The sequence below is a fragment of the Microtus pennsylvanicus genome, chromosome 3 (genome assembly GCF_037038515.1).
Source record: "Microtus pennsylvanicus isolate mMicPen1 chromosome 3, mMicPen1.hap1, whole genome shotgun sequence".
Classification (NCBI taxonomy): domain Eukaryota; kingdom Metazoa; phylum Chordata; class Mammalia; order Rodentia; family Cricetidae; genus Microtus; species Microtus pennsylvanicus.
Window position 1 is genome coordinate 80,044,261 of NC_134581.1, and position 21,570 is coordinate 80,065,830.

General features: G+C 49.2%; 1 protein-coding gene across 2 annotated transcripts in view; it reads left to right on the forward strand.

The window, feature by feature from the left end:
* The window catches only part of Ubash3b (ubiquitin associated and SH3 domain containing B), a 145,385-nt gene that overhangs the window by 88,320 nt on the left and 35,495 nt on the right, over positions 1–21,570 (forward strand). Inside the window, exons 2-3 of one of the 2 annotated variants that reach the window (XM_075966278.1) lie at positions 17,863–17,916; positions 18,657–18,843. In XM_075966278.1, coding sequence (XP_075822393.1) covers positions 17,863–17,916; positions 18,657–18,843 — 241 coding nt within the window. Of the gene's footprint in view, positions 1–17,862; positions 17,921–18,656; positions 18,844–21,570 lie in introns of both variants that reach the window. The other variant, XM_075966279.1, reaches the window with a different exon arrangement.

The following is a 21,570-nucleotide window of genomic DNA, read 5'->3' on the forward strand; positions in this document are numbered from 1 at the left end:
CAGAAAGCACTGGTCTGTTTACTGTACCCCAGGGTTTGAGGTCCCTTCGTCTCTGAGCTCTGGAAGCTGAGGCCCAAAAGAGGGAAGACTTGATAGGGGGAGGGGAGCATGGAGTTAGACCAAGCAGACTAATGGCTGCCTGGAGAGTTTGGGGCCCTTCTCACTTCCTGGTGGGTTTGGTAAGTCCCCACTCAGAAAGACCAAGTACTCCCATAGAGGAGGAAATAGTAAATCATTTCAGGAAGCAGTGCCTGGCCTCCCTGCGCTGCTGAGCAGTTACAATAGACCAGTTAGAATTTCCTAGGATTTGGGCTACAGTGTGGACCTTGTAAGCCCCTGCAGAGAACTACCTTGCCAAAAGATCCTATCCAAAAGAATCCCAAAGAAGGCATAACCCTAACCAGGCAAAACAGAAGAAGATGTAGCAGTGGCGGCTGGCAGTCTGTCTGGGAGACAGCACAGACTCCATGCTGTCTCTGAGCTTGTGCCTCTTGCCTACGCTCCACACAGAAGAGTAGATGTTACAAGCTTTAGTTTGCACAGGCAGGGATGAGGCTCCAGAGGGTAGAGATCTGTCTGGTTATGAAGTTCACATCGTCATGGCTCAGCTCCCTCCTCCTGAGGTCCCACTCTGTCAACCCTTGGTCTAGAAAGAGTTTTCACTGGTGCTAGGGATGGGGTGATAGGTGCTCTTGATGGGAGGTGTTGGGGCAGCAGTTTTCATAAGTTCTAGGATCTAGGTCCCCTATGTCCTGCAAGCAATTCCACATTCTTGCGTTGATACCAGCCAGACATCGCTCAGTGTTCTTTTCATGCCTACTGTCCGCCGTCTGTAAGGCTGGATGTTTTCATTTTCTCTTACTGAGCCTTAAAGATCGGCAGCTTCAAACACACTGTGTTCTTTCACAGCGTCTGCAGGACACTGTGAGTCCGGAACTGCTTGGCTGGTGTCTCTGCGCTTAGCGTTTCTTTTCACAGGGTGTTCTCACCTGGAAGCCCGTGCAGGAGCCTTCTCCAAGCTGCTTCTGCTGCTGGCAGAATTCACTTCCCTTTGCATGTGGAACGGAGCAAGGAGCCCAGCCTCTCGGCTTATGTTGGCTGTAAGCCACTTGCAAGTCCTGGAGGCCACCTAGAGCCTGCCCTGTGCTTCTCCCTGTAGGTAGTTCCTACTCTGGAGCTAGCAAGAGAGTGAGTTGCTTAGTCTTATGTGGGTGCTAGCAGAGTCACAGAAGCGGCAGCTGTCACCGCTGTCACATTCTGCTGGGTAAGAGTGAGTCGTGGCCTCACCTAGACTCAAACAGATGGCGTTACACAAAGGGGCGAGAGCACCAAAAGGCAGGCGGACAAAGGTGTCACTTCAGCGTGTTTGCCACACTGGTGAAGAATACCTGTAACATCCTGACGGAGGCCACATTTTAACACTGTCGCCCCCTCTGTGTCACATACTCTGCCAGCTGTTGAAGCTACAAAGAAAATTGGAAATGGCCTCTGCCTCAAATAGTTCACAGTTCCTTCAGGGGGCTGGGGGAGGTGATTTTTATGTGATTGGGAAGGTGGGTACCACGGATGCAGGTACCCAGAGAAGTCAGGATGCTTCATAGATTTGCCGAACCACAGGTGGAGTGTTCAGGGATGAGAATGGACCAGCCAAGTGAGCAAAGGTAAATCTCAGCCAATAGAAGAGGCCAGAGGTAAGAAACAGAACAGTTGAGAGTGGACAGAAGAGGCACACGATGGAGCGGGAGGTCAGGGGGAGGAGGGAGGTACTGGTTTGGGCCTCATGTACTGGGGTAAGGAGGTCAGCCATGATGTCCTGTAGCATAAGGGGAGACTGCATTGATCCTGGGTGGTAGCAGGGGTCTTATCTACAATACTTCTGTATTATAGAATCTTATATGTAGTACTGGTTATAAGTCTGCTGTAACAAATCTTGCCGTACACCAAGGTTGTTTTGCCCTTTGGATATCTGGGCTTTGATCTCTATGGATGCCTCTTGAAGTAAGTGACCAGCAGAGTGAGATTTGGTTGCAGCATGGCACTCTTCTCTGGTAGAGTTTGTGGTTAGAAAGTTTCCCATCTTCTCCAGGGTGTCAGCTGGCAGCACTGAGGTGGCGGAAGTTGGCTTGTCTGCAGAGACATCTCCAAGGTCATGATAGAGACATCCTCCTGGGAAGCCTTAGAGAAATCCTCCAAACCCAGACTCGCTTTTCACATACTCATAAGAGCCATGACAGATCGCATGGACTGATCCTCCATCCTTTGCTGTCTTCTCATTAAAAAAACTGTGTATGTACGTGTGTGCAGATGTATGTGTGGACCACATGCACGTGTGTGGAGGCTAGAGACAGCCTCGGGAGTCATCCTCCGAAAGAATGTTCATCTCCTTTGAGACAGAGTCTCTCACTGGCCTGAAGTTCACCGATTAGGTTAGCTGGATCTGCCTGTCTCCTCTTCCCCATCTCTGGGACCACAGACACATGCACCACACCCTGCACTTTCCTGTGGATTCTGGAGGCTGAAGTCACAGGCATGCTCAGAAGGTGAGCACTGTCCCAATGAAGCACTGTGCCATGAAGCCCTTCTGCATCTTCTTTACCTACAGGTTTTTAGCACGTAGAAGGTGGTGCCCATTGAATCAAAAAATGGCTTATTAATTAGATGAGTTGATGAAAGAGGGGCTGATGAGGTTCTGTGGCTAGCTGAGGAGCTCTTGGCAATTGATAATTGCTGGGGGATGGGGAGTCATTTTTCTTCGGGCTTATGGCTCCTGGAAGGTTGCCCACGCTCCAATGGATGGTTCTGTATGCACGCCCATACAGACAGCAATAACTGGATTCCGTGGGGGTTTTGTTTGTTTTGGTTTTGGTTTTTTGAGACAGGGTTTCTCTGTGTTGTTTTGGAGCCTGTCCTGAAACTCGCTCTGTAAACCAGGCTGACCTCGAACTCACGGAATCTACCTACCTCTGCCTCCCGAGTGCTGAGATTAAAGGTGTGCTCCACCACCGCCCAACTTCAGTGGTTTCTTTTTAAAAGGAGATTATATGATGAGGAGGAGGAAGAGGAAAAAAGAGATGAAAGAAAGGGGACAGTGGGAGAAGGGATTTGAGTTGAATATGATCAAGATATATGAATACACAAAGTTGTCAAAGAATAAATATATTCTTTAAAAAGGAAGGAGAGAGAGAAAACTAAGAAGTGCATGAAGCCACGCCTGTACATTGAATAATAGACACTCCATTAGTGCTAACTCCTTCCCTTACTTATACCTATTTGTAGCTTAGGATGGTCTCCCCAAGCTCAGAAGCCATGTATTCATGGTCCTTAACACAGCATCTGGTGACAGAATTCGGCCGAATACTTGCTTGTCAGGGGATGTTTGGATGAATGAACGGGCAGACAAATGAGGGAATGTTAAAGCAACACCATTTTCGGGCATGGTTTACTTTGCACTGCCATACCCAGAAACAGAGCACTTGCTGTTGGTCCCGACCCCCATCACTGGCCCTGCTTCCTGGAGGACTCTGCAGTGACACCACCCCCTCTTTTCATCTGTGTGACCCAGCCAAGTTATGCCATCTCCTCAAGCCTCACTTCTACTGGTTCAGTGAAAACTTAAAGTACCAGGCCCAGAGACAAAGGAGGGGTTTGATGCGACTGTTTACTGGGAAATGGTCTGTATAGCACTCTCCCCCACACCCCGTGAGCTCCACAGCGTAACTGAAGGTGACTAACCCACAGGCATCCTAGGAAGACAACCAGGACTAGTCTAGTCTGCGCACCTCTGACCCGGCGCAGCTGTGAGTCACAGCCTCTTCGGCAGTTCTGGGATGAAACCATTTCAGGAGGATTTACCCCATCCCCGCACAAGTATTTTTAGCTGATTCTAGTGGTTAGAGAATGAGGAGGTGGGGATGGGAGGAGAAGAAGTTAGTGCTGTTGTCATCTGCAACCTGAAATGACCCCACTTCATCTGTTCCTCCAGGGTCTGGTGTCCCTCCTTTGGTGGTGTGGGATGGCGGGGTGGGGGGGGGGCTTCTCTCTGCTTGCAATCCCTGCTGCCATAACTCTCTCGCACTTTGACTCTGAGCTCCAGTCATACCTTAGACCCCACACAGGAAGGCGTGGATTCTAATCTTGCCTTTTTCCTTGAGCTAATGAGTAGTTCTTGGCATGTCTGTTCACCTCCCTGTTGCCTTCCTTTGTAGGAAATTATGAACTTATAATGGCCGGCTGCTCTAGAACTATGGGACTTTTAGGAAGACCCCAGAAGTGATTATGGAACTGTCGCTAGCACAATTTTGACCTCACCCCAGTGTTGGGGTGACGCGATCGCTGGATCTGTCCTTTTCCTGCCCTCAGAGCCACTGCCCAGGGCTGCCAGCCTGAATTACTCTGGGGACTCTCTGTGATTCCGCATTCACCACCCCCCACCACCCCCATTCTCCCCAGCACCCTGTAGGGACAGGACAGTCTTTATTATTCAGGAAACATTTCCCTCCCAGATCAGCTTGGCTGTCCTCTGTAGGGTTGGCATGACTCTCGGAACAGACACAGTTCCTCCGGGATAGCCTGGTCTCCGTGATGTTCTATAGAACCTGAAATAAAACCACCTTTACTGATGAGACTTCAGAGATGGACACCTTAAATGTGACCTTGAGCACAAAGGCTGGTTAAAAATTAACCTACATCTTACACTCAGAAACCCCTCCACAGAAAAGGATGGGAAAGCCTGCAGAAATAGCCAGTCCCTATAGTGAACAGAGTCATAGAGTGGGAACTGTGACCTTATATTATTGAGCACCTGCTGTGGTCAGGGTACTGGGCTGAATGGCAATATCTGTCATCTCATTCCTGGGTCATGGCGCCTCTGGCTTCCTTGGCGCAAGACAGCAGTTGCTTCTGAGCCGCAGGTTCCCCGGGGGATAGATAATACTAGTTTAACTTATGCAATGGACTGAACTTAGAAACCCTCATCCTCTTTCTAAGAAGCTATGCTGGTGAGCAGTGTGACATCATTCCGCAGTGTGATAAGTAAGGACCCTGTAAGGAAGGCTGTAGTGACTGGAGATCCGAGGTGTGTGTGCACGCATGCGTGCTGCGTGACTGTACATGTAGAAGCCCCGGGCCAACACCACGCATCTTCCTCTCTCAAATCTATCCTTAGTCTTGGATATATAGTCTCTTGCTGAACCTGAAGGTCACGGATCAGCTCACCTAGCTGGCCAGTGAGCCCACAGGATCATCCTGTCTCTGCCGCCCTGTGCTGGGACAGGAGACACTTGTCACACTGCCTGCCTTTTATGTGGGTGTGTGGGGTCCAAACTGGGATCCCATGCTTGCGCAGCAGTCCCTTTACCCACTGAACATCTCCCCAGTCCCCCCATGCCTCTCTTTAGAGCTGTCCTTGGGCACACCCCCACCTGCAGTGCTGTCCTGGATGATAGAGGGGGTGGGCCTTGTTACTGTCCCCTGTCCTTAACACCACTCACAGCTCTCAGTGACTCCTCCCTTTTCTCCTGAATCTTTTTTTTAACATTTTATTTATTTATTATGTATACAATATTCTGTCTGTGTGTATGTCTGCAGGCCAGAAGAGGGCACCAGACCTCATTATGGATGGTTGTGAGCCACCATGTGGTTGCTGGGAATCGAACTCAGGACCTTTGGAAGAGCAGGCAATGCTCTTAACCACTGAGCCATCTCTCCAGCCCCTCTCCTGAATCTTAAATGCTACTCCAGGCCATAGCATCCATCCTCCTCTCAGTAGACTTTCTGTCATGTTCTCCAGCACCGTTTGGTTTCCGCCGTGGCCCCTTGCCTTGGGCTATCTAGAAAGCTTTTTCTCTCTTGCCAGATCTGAAACACTCTCGAGACCTTTCCAGAAGTTATAGATAGCTTCAGCTGAGAAGGAATCTGGGTCACTCAGCACCGACCTTGAAATGCTTCTCTTAGTGTGGAACTTCCCTTTATCCTTGGAAAACTGAAGATTGATGGGCTGATAGGCACAGGCGTTGTGTGCAGATGTTATTTTTGTTCAGTGTCTAATATATGCAAGGCAACACGCTGAGCTCTTCAAACGCATTACCTGATCTTAACCGTGAGCCTTCCTGAAGAAGTGGGCAGGGTTACCCCCACTTAAGAAATTCAGAAATTGAGTCTTGGGGAGAAATAACTTGCCTTCTGTCGTCTTCCAGCTAGGAAGAATTCGGTTCCCAGTAACAAGCCCGTTTTACACAATAGACAAGCATAGCTGTCCCTGTGTGTGACCCCACCCCCATCGTGTGGGAGGAAAGGCATTGCCGGAGACACCTAAAAGCATGGGGAAGTGTGGTTGTGACATTGCCACCCATGGGCCAATGGCTGGTTTCCCAATTGCAAACCACTGCCTCCCCGAAGCAGAGGCCACACAGCTCCTGGCTCTTTTTAGCAAGAACGGAACAAGGCCTCCCATCTGGGCTGCTGGGCCCTGCCACATAAGCATCCTGGAAACCTAAACAACATTTTTTCCTGCTAACCACTCCCTGAGAAGGCTGCCTGGTGGAGGACTTGTGGACAAGAAGCCTCACCTCTCTGGAATTCTCTAAGGAGGGCCTGCATACCTAATTCCCCAAATAGCTCCTCTTTTTTCTTTCGCTGATGAGTTTTATGAAAAAGTTCAGTGCATTTTCCTCCCCATCAGCTGGCCTCATAGGCAACCACCAAAGGCTTGCCGTTGCATTATGAGATCCAGTCAGCCATTCCCCTGGGCTGACTGAAAGGGCTCTCCGCTGGGAGCCTGACTCTGACACAGGCCGTCAGGATCAATACATCTTCTTCCATTAGGTGCATTTCCTCTGCCGGAAATGGGTCTGCCCATTACAGTTGATGCTTATTGACAGGCCTCTCTCCTGGCCTCTCAAAGCCCCCTGGGGAAACCCCACAGGGACATGTGCCAAGACTTGGGGATGAGCTTGTATGGTTGAGCCACCTCTGTTCTTAGTGAGTAGCTGGACTCTCTTGTGTGAATGTGATAAAAATGAACGTTTTTATTGTGTTGGAAAGAGAGACCAGATACAGAAGGGCAGGATCAGTTTGAGAATAGTGAGTTCACAAGGTTGGACTCACAGACAGACTTTCTGAAAGCAAATGCCATTGGACAGCCAGGAAATGGCCCTCCTAATAGAAAAGACGATTCCCTCAGAAGTCAAGGAAAGGGTACAGCAATGGCAAGCTCCCTGCAGGCAAGGGGTCACCATTACTTAGGTGGCTGGGGGGGGGGACCTCAAAATACCTTGAAAACATCATTCTTTTCTTTGTCAACCTTCTTGTGGGCTTGTTCATCTCTCTCTCTCTCTCTCTCTCTCTCTCTCTCTCTCTCTCTCTCTCTCTCTCTCTCTCATACACACACACACACACACACACACACACACACACACACACACATTTGAAAGCATCAGAATTAAACACCAGACTGGGAAATGTCCCTCTGGGGAAAGGACACTTGCAAATTAGTGCTGGTTGCAGGTGCTTTCCTTCACAACAGAAATAACGCGGCCAGTCCCTGAACTTAGCCGGGTGGCCTTGCTAACTCCACTGCTGCCCGTTCTTGGTGGGCATAGCTGTTAGCTGGTCATCAGCTGGTGCCTGATGCTCCTTTGACCTCTGACTGCCCACCGAAGAAGAGGCTGGCTCTCTAGAGTTCTTACTGTAGCTGGTAGGATAACAGATGTCTCAGTCGATGGGCAGTGATGCTGAGAGACCCTGAGCCTGGGAGGTCAGGGGTGATGAGGTCAGGGGTTACATAAAAGTTGATTGCTCTGGGAGCATCCTGGGTCTGGCTGTTGAAGTGCCTGCAGTCATCTTGGCTGTGGGGTTTACATCCATCTTCCCATTCCCACATTCATGTGCTCTGCCCAGCCTTGGAGCCATCCTAAGACAAAAGAAGAGAGGGGAAGCGGGCTGGTTGTGGTTTGTGGTGGGATTGAGCCTTCATTAAGAGGACAGTCCAAAAGCAATGAATATGAAGCAAAAGCAATCAATTCTCATAAGGGAGATGGGGAAGGAGGGAAGAGGAAGGAGAAAGAGACAAAGGGGGACGGAGTGGGGGAAGGCAGAGAAAGAGAGACAGAGATGACACAGAGACAGACAGAGACAATGAATAGTTCCAGGGTACTACTCCCCTTTAGATAAGCAGGGTTTTTTGTTTTGTTTTGTTTTGCATTGTATTTTGTGTTTTTTTTTATGTGTGGAGTCATAAAAACCTTTTTAAAGAAAGATTTACTTATTTTATTTTTTGTTTATTTTTGTGTGCTTGAGTGTTTTTGCCTGTATTACGTATGTGCACCATGTGTGTGCCTGGTCCCCAGGAAGGCTAGAAGCAGGCACTGGATCCCCTGGAACTGGAGTTACAGATGGTTGTGAGCCACCATGTGGGTTCTGAGACCTCTGGTCCCAGATCCTCTGCAAGAGCAATAAGTGCTAGAAACTGCTGGGCCGTCTCTCCAGCCCCTCAGATGTCTTTGTCCTGCCCATTGTTCCTACTGAGAAGAGTCTTTTTTTTTTATTTTATTTTATTTTTTTTTTTTTGGTTTTTCGAGACAGGGTTTCTCTGTGGCTTTGGAGCCTGTCCTGGAACTAGCTCTTGTAGACCAGGCTGGTCTTGAACTCACAGAGATCCGCCTGCCTCTGCCTCCCAAGTGCTGGGATTAAAGGCGTGCGCCACCACCGCCCGGCTGAGAAGAGACTTGGTTGTGCTCACAGTTTTGACAGGGAGAAGGGAGAGCCTTGGCTGATGCTGTAAGGTAACCGCTTGGTTTAGGCCCAGAGAAACTGACTCTAAAGTTCCCCGTGTCGTCACCCTCTCTGTGGCCAAGCTCCACTGAGCCCGGAATACAGCTGGAGTCTAGAGCAGGTCTAAACAAGCTTGGGCTAATGAGAAGTTCTTCGATCACTTTTCCATGAGTCTACAAAGAGAACAGAACTAGTAACCCACCAGTCAAGACCCTTTCCCAGGCTGGGCCTCCGGTCACCCATACCAGTGAGTGGGGCTCCTGCTTTGACCTGAAGGTGCCAGCTCAGGCAAGTCCTTTGGGTAAGTGACAGGAAGGGGAGAGTTGCCGAGGCTACTTGATTAGACTGTGCAATTCCTGTCTCAGGAGGTGTTATTCACATGCCTTAATCTGTAAAACCTAAAACCTAAGAGAAGCTAAAATTCCAACTTTTTGTTTTGGGGTTTTTTTTTTATTGTTATTGTTGTTTGTTTTTCTTTTTTGAGGCAGGGTTTCTCTGTAGCTTTGGAGCCTGTCCTGGAGCTAGCTTTTGTAGACCAGGCTGGCCTTGAACTCAGAGAGCTCTGCCTGCCTCAGCCTCCTGAGTGCAGGGATTAAAGGTGTGTGCCATCACTGCCCAGCAAATTCCAACTTTCTTAAGATTTGACATGATGCTCAAAATTTGGGGAGTTTTGGAACATTTTGAATTGCAAATGTTTTGATTAGGGACCTTTAATCCCAGCACTCGAAAGGAAGAGTCAGGCAGATCTTTGAGTTCAAGGCCAGCCTGGTCTTCACAGTGAGTTCCAGGACAGACTACATAGTGATACCCTGTCTCAAAGGAAAAAGAGATAGAGATGCTAGGTAACCCAATAGGCAAGAAAAGATATTAGAGTAGAGTCCTGAAAGGCCATCGTAACTCCACACAACCTTTCACCCCCTTTATCTGTGTAAGGGAATGACAAATGACAAGCGGTAACTGGCAGCCTACTGATTTGCATCCAGAAAAGGCCAGAGATTAGGGAAGTTTCGGGTAAACCAACGCTGGGCTGCTAGTTTCAGTGATTAACAACGGGACTGGTCTGGAGGGATGGCTCAGCCGTTAAAGGCTATGCTCACAACCAAAAATATAACAACAGGAGTGTGTGCTCAGCTGGGCAGGGGCTGTTCCTAACAAAACAGAGCCATGAACACAGCGGGAACCCAGCCACGTTTGTGCAAAGAACCATCCCCCAAACCGAAAAACACCTCTGTAATCTGGCAGTTTGCGATAAGGGATGCTTCAACCTGTGTTTTTGGAAGAGTGACCATTTTGTTCTTGCGGCGAGTTGTACCTTGCAAGAGGAAGTTTAACAGACTAGAAGTGTCTGTAATTCACTGACCACTGTGGCAACCACTGCCCAATCTAGATTATTCCATTGCAGCTGGCTGAGCAGCTACAGTTTCCACTCGTAGGCCTTGTCTCTGCAGTACAGATCACAAATAAGCCTCCCCAGCGCACACTCCCACATCTTCGAATCCTGGCTCTGTCCACCAGGGTGCCCTTGGGTAAGGATTGTGGTGTTAATACATTGATCTGGACATCCCTTGGTTTGTGTGTATGTGTGTGTGTTTTTAGATACATGTAGGTGTGTGTTTGTAGATATACAAGAATGTGTATACACACATGTGATGAGGAGAGGTCAACCTCACGTGTCGTTTCTAAGAAGCCATCCGCCTTGTTTATTGAGACAGTGCCTCTGATTGGCCTGGAACTCACTGAGTAGGCTAGGCTGGCTGCCCAAAGAATCCCAGCTGTCTGTGTTCCACAGCTCTGGGATGACAGGCAGCACTATGGCTGGCCTTTTGGGGGTTTTGGTTGCTTGATTGTTGTTTTGTTTTTTGGGGGGGGAAGGGGGTAAGATTTATTTATTACATATAGTGTTCCACTTGCATGTCCGCCTGCAGGCCAGAAGAGGGCGCCAGATCTCATTACAGATGGTTATGAGCCACCATGTGGTTGCTGGGAATTGAACTCAGGACCTCTGGAAGAGCAGTCAGTGTCCTTAACCTCTGAGCCATCTCTCCAGCCCTGTTTGTTTGTTTTTAAACGTTGATTCTAGGGTTCTACTTTGAGCCTTTACATTCACGCTACAAGTACTAACTACACTACCATCCAAGCCCCTCACTTAGCAACTTACAAGGCGACCAAGCTCAGCTGTCGTTGTCACCACCTCAGACATCATCTGCACGTTTGTTGCAGCACGTTACAGCAACAAAGACTTCGTCTGACGTGTGAAGGTTCCTGTCTTGAGCCCCCAGTGTCCCTGGTGAGCTTCGGGATAGCAATGGTCCCTTCACTGTGCTGGGGCAACTTCCTCTCTCCTATATCAGGAGGGGCAGACAACCTGTAGTTTGTCAGGAGCTTGTAACGGTACTCAGTGAGATGTAAAGTCTTTCCCACTTCCCCAATCCTACTTTTCTACCAGAAAGAGAAAAAAACATTGGAAGGTCAGCCCGATTCCTCTGCTTTCAAGGTGGCTCTCAGCCTCAGGCACAATGCTGAGCTGCCCCGGGTCAGCACAGATGCTCAGCCCCGCCCACTATTCCTCCATGCCCCTGACGTTTTTGCCTAAAAGCCACCTCCAAAATAAAAGGAGTTTATTTTGTGGCTGTGAGTTTGCCTTGTATGCACAAAGCCCTGGATTCCAGGCCCAGTACCCCACAAATGGATTCCCACAGCCACGTGGTAGCTCATAACCATCTGTAACTCCAGTTCCTGGGCATCCGATTCCTTCTTCTGGCCTCTGTGGTCACCAGGCACACATATGGTACACCTATGTACACGCAGGCAAAAAACCTATACAGACATACATAAAACCTGTTTGATCGCATATCCTAAACTCTCACCATCAGGAAGGACAGGCCAAGAGCATCATAAGTTCAAAGTCATCCTTGGCTGCACAGTTAGTTGTAGACCTGCCTGGGATAAGTGAGGCCCTCAGAAAAGCCATTGTTTCACACAGACGATGCTCTGAATGTATCTCTCCGTTGTCCCTTACAGCACCAGGGGCTTCACTGTATTTCTGGACTCTCCTGAGAAACAGAATTGACTCCACCTATGTTTGCCCAGAATGTCACAGGCTGTTAAACTGATTTTGAGCAAAGAGTCCTCTGATTAAATGGGCCATATTTTAATTCAATTAAATGTGTTAGATGTGAAAAAAAACTTAACAATTGCGATCCTGCAGGTGGAGAATTTTTCTTTTACATCTCAGAGTTCATATTAAATATTTCTAAAATGTACTGTTGTCTTGGCAACATGGAGAAGAGATATAATTAATTTAATTCTGGTTATATAGGGCATTTTATCCACTAGGAGGATTCTGCACTTGCCCTTGTGTCTTCTCTTCTCTTTTGAACAGACAACTGGAGCACAAAGAAGGGGGTGGGGGCAGGGGCTGAGACTATTTCTGTCTAAGAGCTACTCAGAGTGGTCTACGGCGCAGTAGGGAAAAGCGTCTCTAAGCCCCACATCTGAAATCCAAAAGGCATTAAACATATTCTGCACCCCTCTGAATACCATGATGCTTTGTGTTTCAACCATTTTGCATTTCAGGTCTTCTTCAGCTTTATGGTGCTCAACCATTAGTCTATGCACGTACCCTCAAAGCCAAATGCTACAAAATCAGAAGCACTTCTGATCCCCCTGCATTTTGGATAAGGGTGACTTAGTCGGCAGTTGAGAAGTTCAGTGAATTCGTTTTGTGTTCACTGAATCAAGGTTCTACTCTTTTGAGGGAATGCGTTCTGCATATTTCCTGCTGGTGTCGGGCAGCTGAGTCATAAGCTCTACCTCTGAAGGCATGGCTTACCACAGGGCCTCAGGGCTGGGCCAACCTGTCTCCTGTGTTAGGGGTGTGTTCAGTGTTTATTAACCTTCATTGTCATTCAGTTAACAGCAGAAGATCATCCCTGGACAGGAAATTAGGTGTCAGTTGTAACTCAAAAGACAGACAGAGAGTAGTCACGGGCAAACTGAGAAGCAAAGTTTCAGGTACTGGATGTCTAACAGCAAACTCCACAGCCTGTCTGTTCGTGACCCCTGGCCTGGCTATTATTTTAGAATACACTCTGAAGTCCTGGCCCGTCATCCTTGCCCCACAGCTGTCAGAATTCTCTCTTGTGTTCTCCCTCAGATCTGTCTCCACCATGGCCTCAGCATTCAATGTCTTGCAATGGCAAGACAGCTTTGCGAAGCACCTCACCCTTTCCAGCACCCGTACCTTTGGACATCCTGCTTACTTATCTATGAGGCCTCTACGGAACTCGGACTGCTTAGGGCACTGATGAGAAATAGGATCTATCTATTAAGCACTGCACAACTCTCTGGCCTCTGCTGCTGTCACCTCCTGGTGGTTCTTCGTTTGGTCCTCACTCTGTCTTATAGCAATTGTCAGAACTCCAGCTGCACAGAGATGAAGGCTGAGGGAATGTGGTACAGCCGATGCTCAGAATGTGGCTGCCTTGAGCTGGCAGCTTGTGTGGCGTCCAGTGAATGAAGACCATCACTGTTTTCCTCAAAGCACGTTAAAACTGCCCCCGGCATCTCTGCGTTTAATATGCTATCCTAGGGTAGCCTGAGTGCGTGACTCCCCACTGTAGAAGCAGACTCCCCCTTATCTGAGCTCCTTGGCACAGTGCCCTCCTCAGCCACAGCCGTTCATGTTCATCTCTGAGAAACCCTTTTCCTTTGTTTGGTTTTTGCTTTTGTTTTTCTTCTTGCATGTCTCTCGCTGTGTGAACTATCTGCCAGCAAGGCCATTGCTTTCTTCCTCTGCACATCCTGCAGGCCCTGATAGGTGTTCCTTTCAAGGGACCTGAACTAGCAGGAGGGTCTCAGCCCGCGACACTCCATAGAACCAGGGTAGCAACTGAGGGGTTCCGTGCGCAGGGCAAGAAAATAGGGGATCCCAGTCAAGTCCCAGTGATTACGCTGCTTGAGCTTGTGGCGAACATGGTACCCAAGGGTGGGAGAAGATTGCAGCTTCCCTCAAAACACCCAAGATCTCTCATGGTTGCGTTTCCAGCTTAGCATGGTGCCTTCACAGCCGTTCTCAGCCTGTAGATTGAATATCAAATGTACTGCATCATCGATATTTACATCATGATTCATAACAGTAGCAAAATTGCAGTGATGGAGTAGCAACAAAGTAATTTTATGATTGGGGTCATCACAGCATGAGGAACTGTGTTAGAGTCACAGCTCTAGGAAGGTTGAGAACCATTGGCTCGGAGTAATGTGGAGTATGTAGTCTGGGAGGGACTTGAGAGCAGGGTACCTTGTGGTGTCTGGAAATCACACCAGCCTGGTTCGGCCAAGGAAACCAGAGGGTGTGGGCCCCCAAAGATGCCCACCAATCAGAAGGCAGCACTGCAGACCTTTGCTTGGCTTCCACTTTCATTTGATTCCCTGCAGAGTTCCAGGCGGGGGTGTTGGATTTGGAGGGATGGGAGGAAAGCAGAAAGGAATAAGGGAAGAGCCTAGGAGAAAGAGAAGGACTGAGGTGGGAGGAAGGAAGGGGAAAGAAGGGAGACAGACGCTGCTGTTGCTGTTTGTCACAAGCCAACCAGTGGGAAAGGTACTTTGTAAACCTCCTTCTAAAGCATGACCTTGGGGCATAACCTCCACACCCAAAGATGTGCAGCTCCTGGGAGCTGGGAAGAGGGGAGGACTCCCAGCAGAGCAGACCACAGGTGTCTGCTGTGACACTACTGGTTCCTCCCAGTGACTAGGGCCTTCACAGTGGCCTGTTTGATCTGTCTCATCAGCCTTTGCTTCTGTGTCACCTGAGTTCATCTCTTTCCTTAGTCTCTCATAGTCAGCTACAAATGAATGTTAGATGTGAGTTAGGACCGGAATGGACCGTGTGACAGAGTGTCAGGAACTCACAGGTTGTCCCCCTGGTCTCAGGTGAGGCCATCCTACAGCAGTGCCCCGCTGAGACTCGAGGGCCGGACTGGACTCTCCAGGCTGAAGGGGCCGCTCTCTCTTTGCTGAGGTCTCAGCCCTCTGCAGCCCCTGAGTTGCTCTGAGGGGAGCAGATGCTTGGCTGTACTCGGCACACTCCCACTTGCCCTTGGCGCTGGCCCCAGGGGGTGGGCCGTGGGGGTGGCGCTCTATGGCAACTGGCTCTGCAGCTGAGCAGAGCTGGAAGTCTTCTGCCACTGTTCCGTGTCTGTCTGTTCTGTGGGCAGAGTTCTGGGAACAGGCTCAATCCGCATTGTAACCAGCTTGCTTTGGGCCTCTAGGCTCCGTAGGAATGGGGTTTTCCCTTCCTAGGGAATTTCACTCCTCTGCTTCAGGCATATAAATACTTTCTAGAAACCTTTAGAAATCCATTTAAGGACCAGTGGGTAAAGGTGTTCACTACGAAGCCTGACAACTTGAGTTTAATCCCTTATGGAAGGAGAGCACCAACCCCTGCGAGTGGTCTTCGGAAGGGGGAGCTGGAGAGGTAGCCAGGCAGGTAAAAGCATTTGCTGCCCTCCCAGAGGACCAGATGCTTCTTAATTTCTATGCTGGCTCACAGTCATCCATAACTCCAGTTCTGTGGGATCCAATGCAGTCTTCCGATCTCTGCAGGTACCAGGCGTGAACGTAGTACATATACATGCATGCAGATAAAACATACACATGAAGTAAAAATAAATCTAAAACAGAAAGGTTCTAAAAGGTTCAACACATATTTCTTCTAGAAAGTTCTCTCTCGTGGCCCACGGCCCTTTGTGCTGTAGCCAGCAAAGCTGACCCTCGATAGACGGGGTGTGTTAAATGTGATGCCTTCCACGGAATGAAATCCATCCCTCTCGTCTCCCCCAGAAAGAACTGTTGGGGTTTCCTTAACCTTTCTTGCAGACTTATCACACTCAAACCTTCCATTATCTCCCTCCACTCTTTCCCTTTGAACCTTCTCCAAAACAAGCCTTTTAAGCTAGAGAGACCGTAACTTAATTAGATCTCTCATTTCCAGAGGATTCTTATGGCTCCTCCAAAGAAATAAATTAAATTTCAGTCAGAGGTATTTCATGGGGGGAAGGGTGCAAGAAAAAGAAATTGGATGCTTTATATAAATAGCACATTGTCTGGGTGAAAATGAGTTTTCCTTATTCTGATTGTTTTGGGGACAATGAGTCCTTTGGGGGACATTAAATCCTTTCGAGTTTCTAGCCTTCAGCTCCTCACAACTGGTGGCTTTTTGTGTATAGGTGGCTTCTCTACTTAAAATAGGGAGGCAGGGGTCTCGGCCTGGCGAGTACCTTTCAAAGGTGGGGAGGGTGAGAGGCTGCCAGCCTTTTGACCAGCTCCCTTTCTCAGAGACTTCCTCTTAGTGAGTAAGCCTGTCTTTCACAGTGCTCATCCAGGTAGCTGACCACAGGCAAGCCAGGCTGGGAGGAAAGGCAGGCCTGACTTAGCTCTCAGCCGGTAACAGAATTCTAGGCCCTGTGCTCTGCAGGGAGGATGCTTTGGAAAGAGATTTCTCCCCTTCTCTCCACTGGAGCTTCCCTTGGTAGACTGAAGAAACTGGACTCTCAAAGGATATCTCAGGCCTTTCCCAGCCTGACCCAGAGACTTCCCCAGTACTAGTGGTCCTAAGTGGTCCACAGAGGTGTCACGAGAGAAAGGAAGACCCCGGTGCCACAGGCGAACAGGAGAATACCCGGAAAGAGTGACAATTCCATTGAATTCCTTCCCTTCTCCCGAGGACCCCAAGTCAGTGTACTGGAAGGGGGACGAAGATGATGACTTATTGATGACTCCTTTTGAAAGTGACTGGCCACCTGTGATGTGTCAGCGCTGCCCAAGGCTCCATGTACATCAGTTAGCTCACATTCCATGACAGAGTAGAGGCACTCGGTGTCTTCCACCATGACAGCCACCACTCTCTTCCCCCAGGAGTCAACACCCTCCAGTTCACAATGCCCCTCTTTGGAGCAGTCATTACACTCCGTGTTGTCACGGTTCTCAGGCTTTCCCTCCATTGCTATTGCTATTGCTGTTACTGTTACTACTACTACTACTATTGAGAGACGATCTCACCATGTAGCCCTAGATAGCCTGGAATTCACTATGAAAACCAAGCTGACATCTGCCTCCCCCAGTGCTGAATCAAAGGTGTGCACCACTGTACCCAGCCCCCTCCATTCCTCTTGTTCCCAGTGCTATCAGATAGTTAGCTTAAAGCTCCTGTCTTCCTGCCTGCTTGGCTGAATTCCATGGGGACAGGGACCGTGTAAATCTGGTTCCCGGCACCCAGAACAGTGTGATGAAACAGTTGGGAGTGAGAAGCAACTTATAAGCCCGTGTGCATGAATCCATGGAAGCGTGGGTCAGCACCAAAGCTGGCTATGAACCCAGAACTCTATGGCTCTGGCAGACCTGGCCTTGCAGTGCTCCCGGAAAGCTTGTGTGCAGGGCTTCACTCCTGTGAGTCTCCTGTAGGTGCTAGCCCACCATCAGGAGGGCCGAGAGCAGTCTCTCCAGAAGTAACCAATGGTATTCCGCCATCTCTATTTCATCCAATATCATTGGTCCCCAAAGATGTCTGTAAAATTGGAGATAATGGATCCACCTAAGTGGTTGGGGAATGGAAGAGGAGGAAGTGAGTTCATCCAAGTGTCTCCTTAGCGTTTAGCTCCACCTCTCCGGGTCCATAGGCTCCGCCTCCTCACCCATCCCTCAAGGGCTGTGAGTAAGACTCAGCTCTGTAGTGGGGGGGGGGGGATCTAGGTCATTGGAAACGAGTGGGTGAAAATCGAGGAGGAGAAGTGCAGACATGACAACTTTTAGGGAAGCGAAAATAAAACCCTAATGTGGAAACCGAAAATAGACGGTATGGGATGTCAGGCTGCATGCAAATCCGATGCTAATTGTGTGGAAATTAATGAGGAGCCCTAACTTCCATCTGCCTTTCTGTGACCCTTGGGGAGCCCCTGCTTCAGACGTCTTTCCTATGCCACCTAGCAATGCTGGGAACACAACTCTGATGTCGCCCCCTTCCCACTCCTCCCCAGTGAGAGAAGCTGAGAGGAAGGCTAAAAATACCAACAATAGATATTTGATTTCTCTCTGCAGACAAAAAGCTCTGGCATCCACGGGAGGAAGAAGCGTTCAAGCAGCATGTGACTGGTTGGTATGAGATAAATAAATTGAGAAGATAGCATGTAATTAACTCTGAGTGTCTGTGAGGAGTGAGGCTGTGCCATCTTTTTCCAGTGGACCTTTCCAGGAGGGGGATGAGCCCAATGTGACAGGCCCGCTTGTCAGGTCGCCTGCCTCCTCTGCCCTGGCCCCAGGGTGTGTGTATCTCCTTGGATCTGTGTTAAGGCTTTCGGAATCCTCCCAGATAGAGGCTCACATTATCTAAGCCCTGCCAGTCTCTTCAAGATTCAGCATCCGTGTGTGGAGGCCAGGCTGACCAATTAGAAAGCTGTCCTACTTACTCGTTTGCCAGGATGTCACTCCCAAGAGAAGCCCACAGGCCACCTTCCTGGAGCCGCTTTTTGCTTGGAGGTCCAGGAGCTCCGACACAGACGGAGCTGAAGGACAGAGTGTGTACAGAGAAAACACTCTGTGGGGCCGGGATTTGGAGTTAACCCAAGGATGCTTCCTGGAGAGCAGCTTTGGGGTTTTTTTTAGGGAGTTGTGGGATGAGGAAGCAGTACCACTCGCTGGAGAACAGAAGTCTCTCTCCATCTGAGAATTGGTTGGGAGTGTAAGCTTCGAAGGGTGGATCTTTCTAGCACAAATGGAAATCCTTGTGCGTGTAGCCCTGGGGGTGGGAAGCGTGGAGAGGGATGGACCTGCCTCTTCTGATCTTCCTTATGCACTGTTCTCCAGTGAGGCTTTCTTGGCTCTCTCTCTCACAGGTTGTTCTCCCATGTTGGTGACCCCTTCCTGGATGACCCCCTGCCGCGAGAGTACGTCCTCTACCTCCGCCCAACTGGCCCATTAGCCCAGAAGCTTTCCGACTTCTGGCAGCAGTCCAAGCAGATTTGTGGGAAGAACAAGGCCCACAACATCTTCCCCCACATCACCCTCTGCCAGTTCTTCATGGTGAGCTACATCGCATCTCCCCCTACCCCCACCCCAGCCCCCAGTGTCCCAGACAGCCCCGGGGACCTGGACTGAAGCTAGGAGCTGTTCGACTAAGGAAATGTTCAAGAGCTCTTGGCACTGGGTGGACCCCCCCAGGGGTCAGTGAGGTCCATAGTGAGGGCCTCACCCCAGTTGCTCACTCCTGACATCTGCTGAGGCCTGGAGTGTCCAGGTTTAGTGTGTCAGGACAACCATGTGCTTCCACAACCTGAAGGACAAGCCTAAGCCATTGTGGGTGACACTCTGGCCTGGCACCTGAACAGCCATTGACGTAATTTCATACATGCTTTCTCTCTCTCTCTCTCTCTCTCTCTCTCTCTCTCTCTCTCTCTCTCTCTCTCTCTCTCTGTGTGTGTGTGTGTGTGTGTGTGTGTGTGTGTTGTTTCTCAGAAGCCATCCATCTACCTTGTCATCTAATCTGGAACTCATAAAGGGGTCTAGCCTGGCTGGCTGGCCAATAAATCCCAGAGCTTCTCCTGTCTCTGCCTCCCTGATGCTGGGATTACAGCCCGTACTGCCCCACCCAGCTTTTTTACATGGTTCTGGCCGTGGAAATCCACCTCCTCATGCTTACACGACATGTACTCCTCATGAGCTATTTTCTTTTCTTTCTCTTGTTTTGAGACAAGTCTCATGTAGCTCAGCTTCAAACTTGCAGCATCATGGAGGATGACCTGAAACCCCTGATGCTTGAATTCCTGATCCTCCTGCCTCAGTCTCCCGGGTGCTGTGATTACGGGCATGTGACACTGTGGCTGGCCAGCTCTCAGAGCAGGGAGGGCAAGAAACAGGGGGAGGGGCACAAGATAAGTGGGTTACAGACAAGAAAAGTCTCTCCGCCTATGCGGACAGCACCACGGGGCCTTACTAGAGTTTTCTAGAGACTGAAAGATAACCCTCGCCTGCCACAGTTCCTCATCCACACTCTGTCTGTGGAGAAGCTTATTTAAGAGCTAAATCAATCCTCCCTCCCATGATGTCTGAAGTACACGTCATCTGCTTCCAGTCTCATGGAAATGGGGTTGACCTACCCACGTGTGTTCCACACGAAACAGGATGGTAGCCTTTTCAGAATACATTTTGCTTTTTTTTTTTTTTCCGAACGTGGCCTCCGTTCGTGTGTGTCTCAGGTAGAAGACATGTTCCTAACCCCTTGTCTCTAGCAGCTCACTCTGAGAATTAAATCAACTGTCACTTCCTCTTAGTCATGGCAGGATCTTACAGAAAAGCATTCAGAGTTTTGGAGACTCATTCTTTCTCCCAGCCCTCCAAAGAGGGTAGGTGGATGACATCACCACTCCCCAGACTTAATCTTCCTTTTTCCCCACGATCGTGGAAGTGGAGGTGGAGACAGCAGTTGTCTAAGGAGCAGCGGAAAGAGCGCTGGAGGCTGTGTTCCTGTGTCTTTGCTTGTTGCCCCCCACCTCCCCACTGTCACACACACTTCTTCTCCTCCTTTGACTCTCAGGCATCTTCCTCTGTCTACCTCTGCCTTACTCCCTTGCAAAAGGGTCTCTTGCTGATCTGGAACTCACCTGGGGACAGGGGAGGTAGGCTGGTTGGGTAGCCAGCTATCAGGCTCCGAGTAGCTCAGCCTCCCTGTGTTGGGCTTATGAGCATCTCCAGCATGCCTGACTTTTATGTGGGTCCTGGGGATTTGAACTTAGGTCCTCATGTTTGCAGAGTAAGTGCTCTTTCACAATGGGTTGTTTCCCTAGCTCTGTCTCGTTTTTTTTCAAGGTCAGGGGTCAGGGTCTCAGGCATGCCAGGCTAACCTAGAACTCAATATAGCTGAGGATGGTCTTACACTATTCTTCCCTTCTTCAGTGTTGGGTTTTCAGATGTGACCTCAATATCCAGTTTATTCCCTGCCCCCACCCAATTTTAAGCTAATGGAGGTGGACTCCTCAGCTTCCCAAATACCAGGCAAGAATTCTACTAACTAAGCTATGTCCTCTGCTCTATCCTCTGGGGTTTTTTATACATTTTATGTTTATAGGTGTTTTGCCTACGTGTATGTCTGTGCACCGTTTTCATGCCTGGTGCACACAGAGGCCGGAGTAGGGTGTTGGATTCCCTGGACCTGGCATTATAGACCGTTGTGAACCACCATGTGGGTGCTGGGACCCGAATGTAGGTCCTCTGCAAGAGCAACAAGTGCTCTTAACCTCTGAGCCATCTCTCCAGGCCCAAGAACTTTTTATTTACTTGATAGATTAGAGCATATAACATGAATGTTGAATATATGTGTTCATTATAGAATGTTGATTGAGCTAGTCCTATTTACATTACCCCTCATCGTTGTTTATCTGTGGTAAGAACTTGACTAGCTCCTGCCTTCCTCTCCTTGTTTTCCTTTGGGTTCTGTGGATTGAGTTCAGGGCCTCTTGCACACTAGGAAAGAACACTTAACACTGCACCCTATGTCCAACCCTAAAGTTTTCTAGTACACAGCACATTGCTTCTAACTTTTCTTACCATGCTTTTGTTTACCCCTCTGAAATTGTGTTTCCTTTAAGGGACATCTCAAAGCCAATCCTGGCTTTCATTTTCTGATTAACCAATCAGATGCCATTCTGGCAAGGTTCGCGGGAGCCACCCTAGAGCAAGGGGAGTGGGCAGAGATGTCATGATGCACCCCTTAGCTTCATTTGCGCACGGATAATAATCAGTGTCTGGATCATT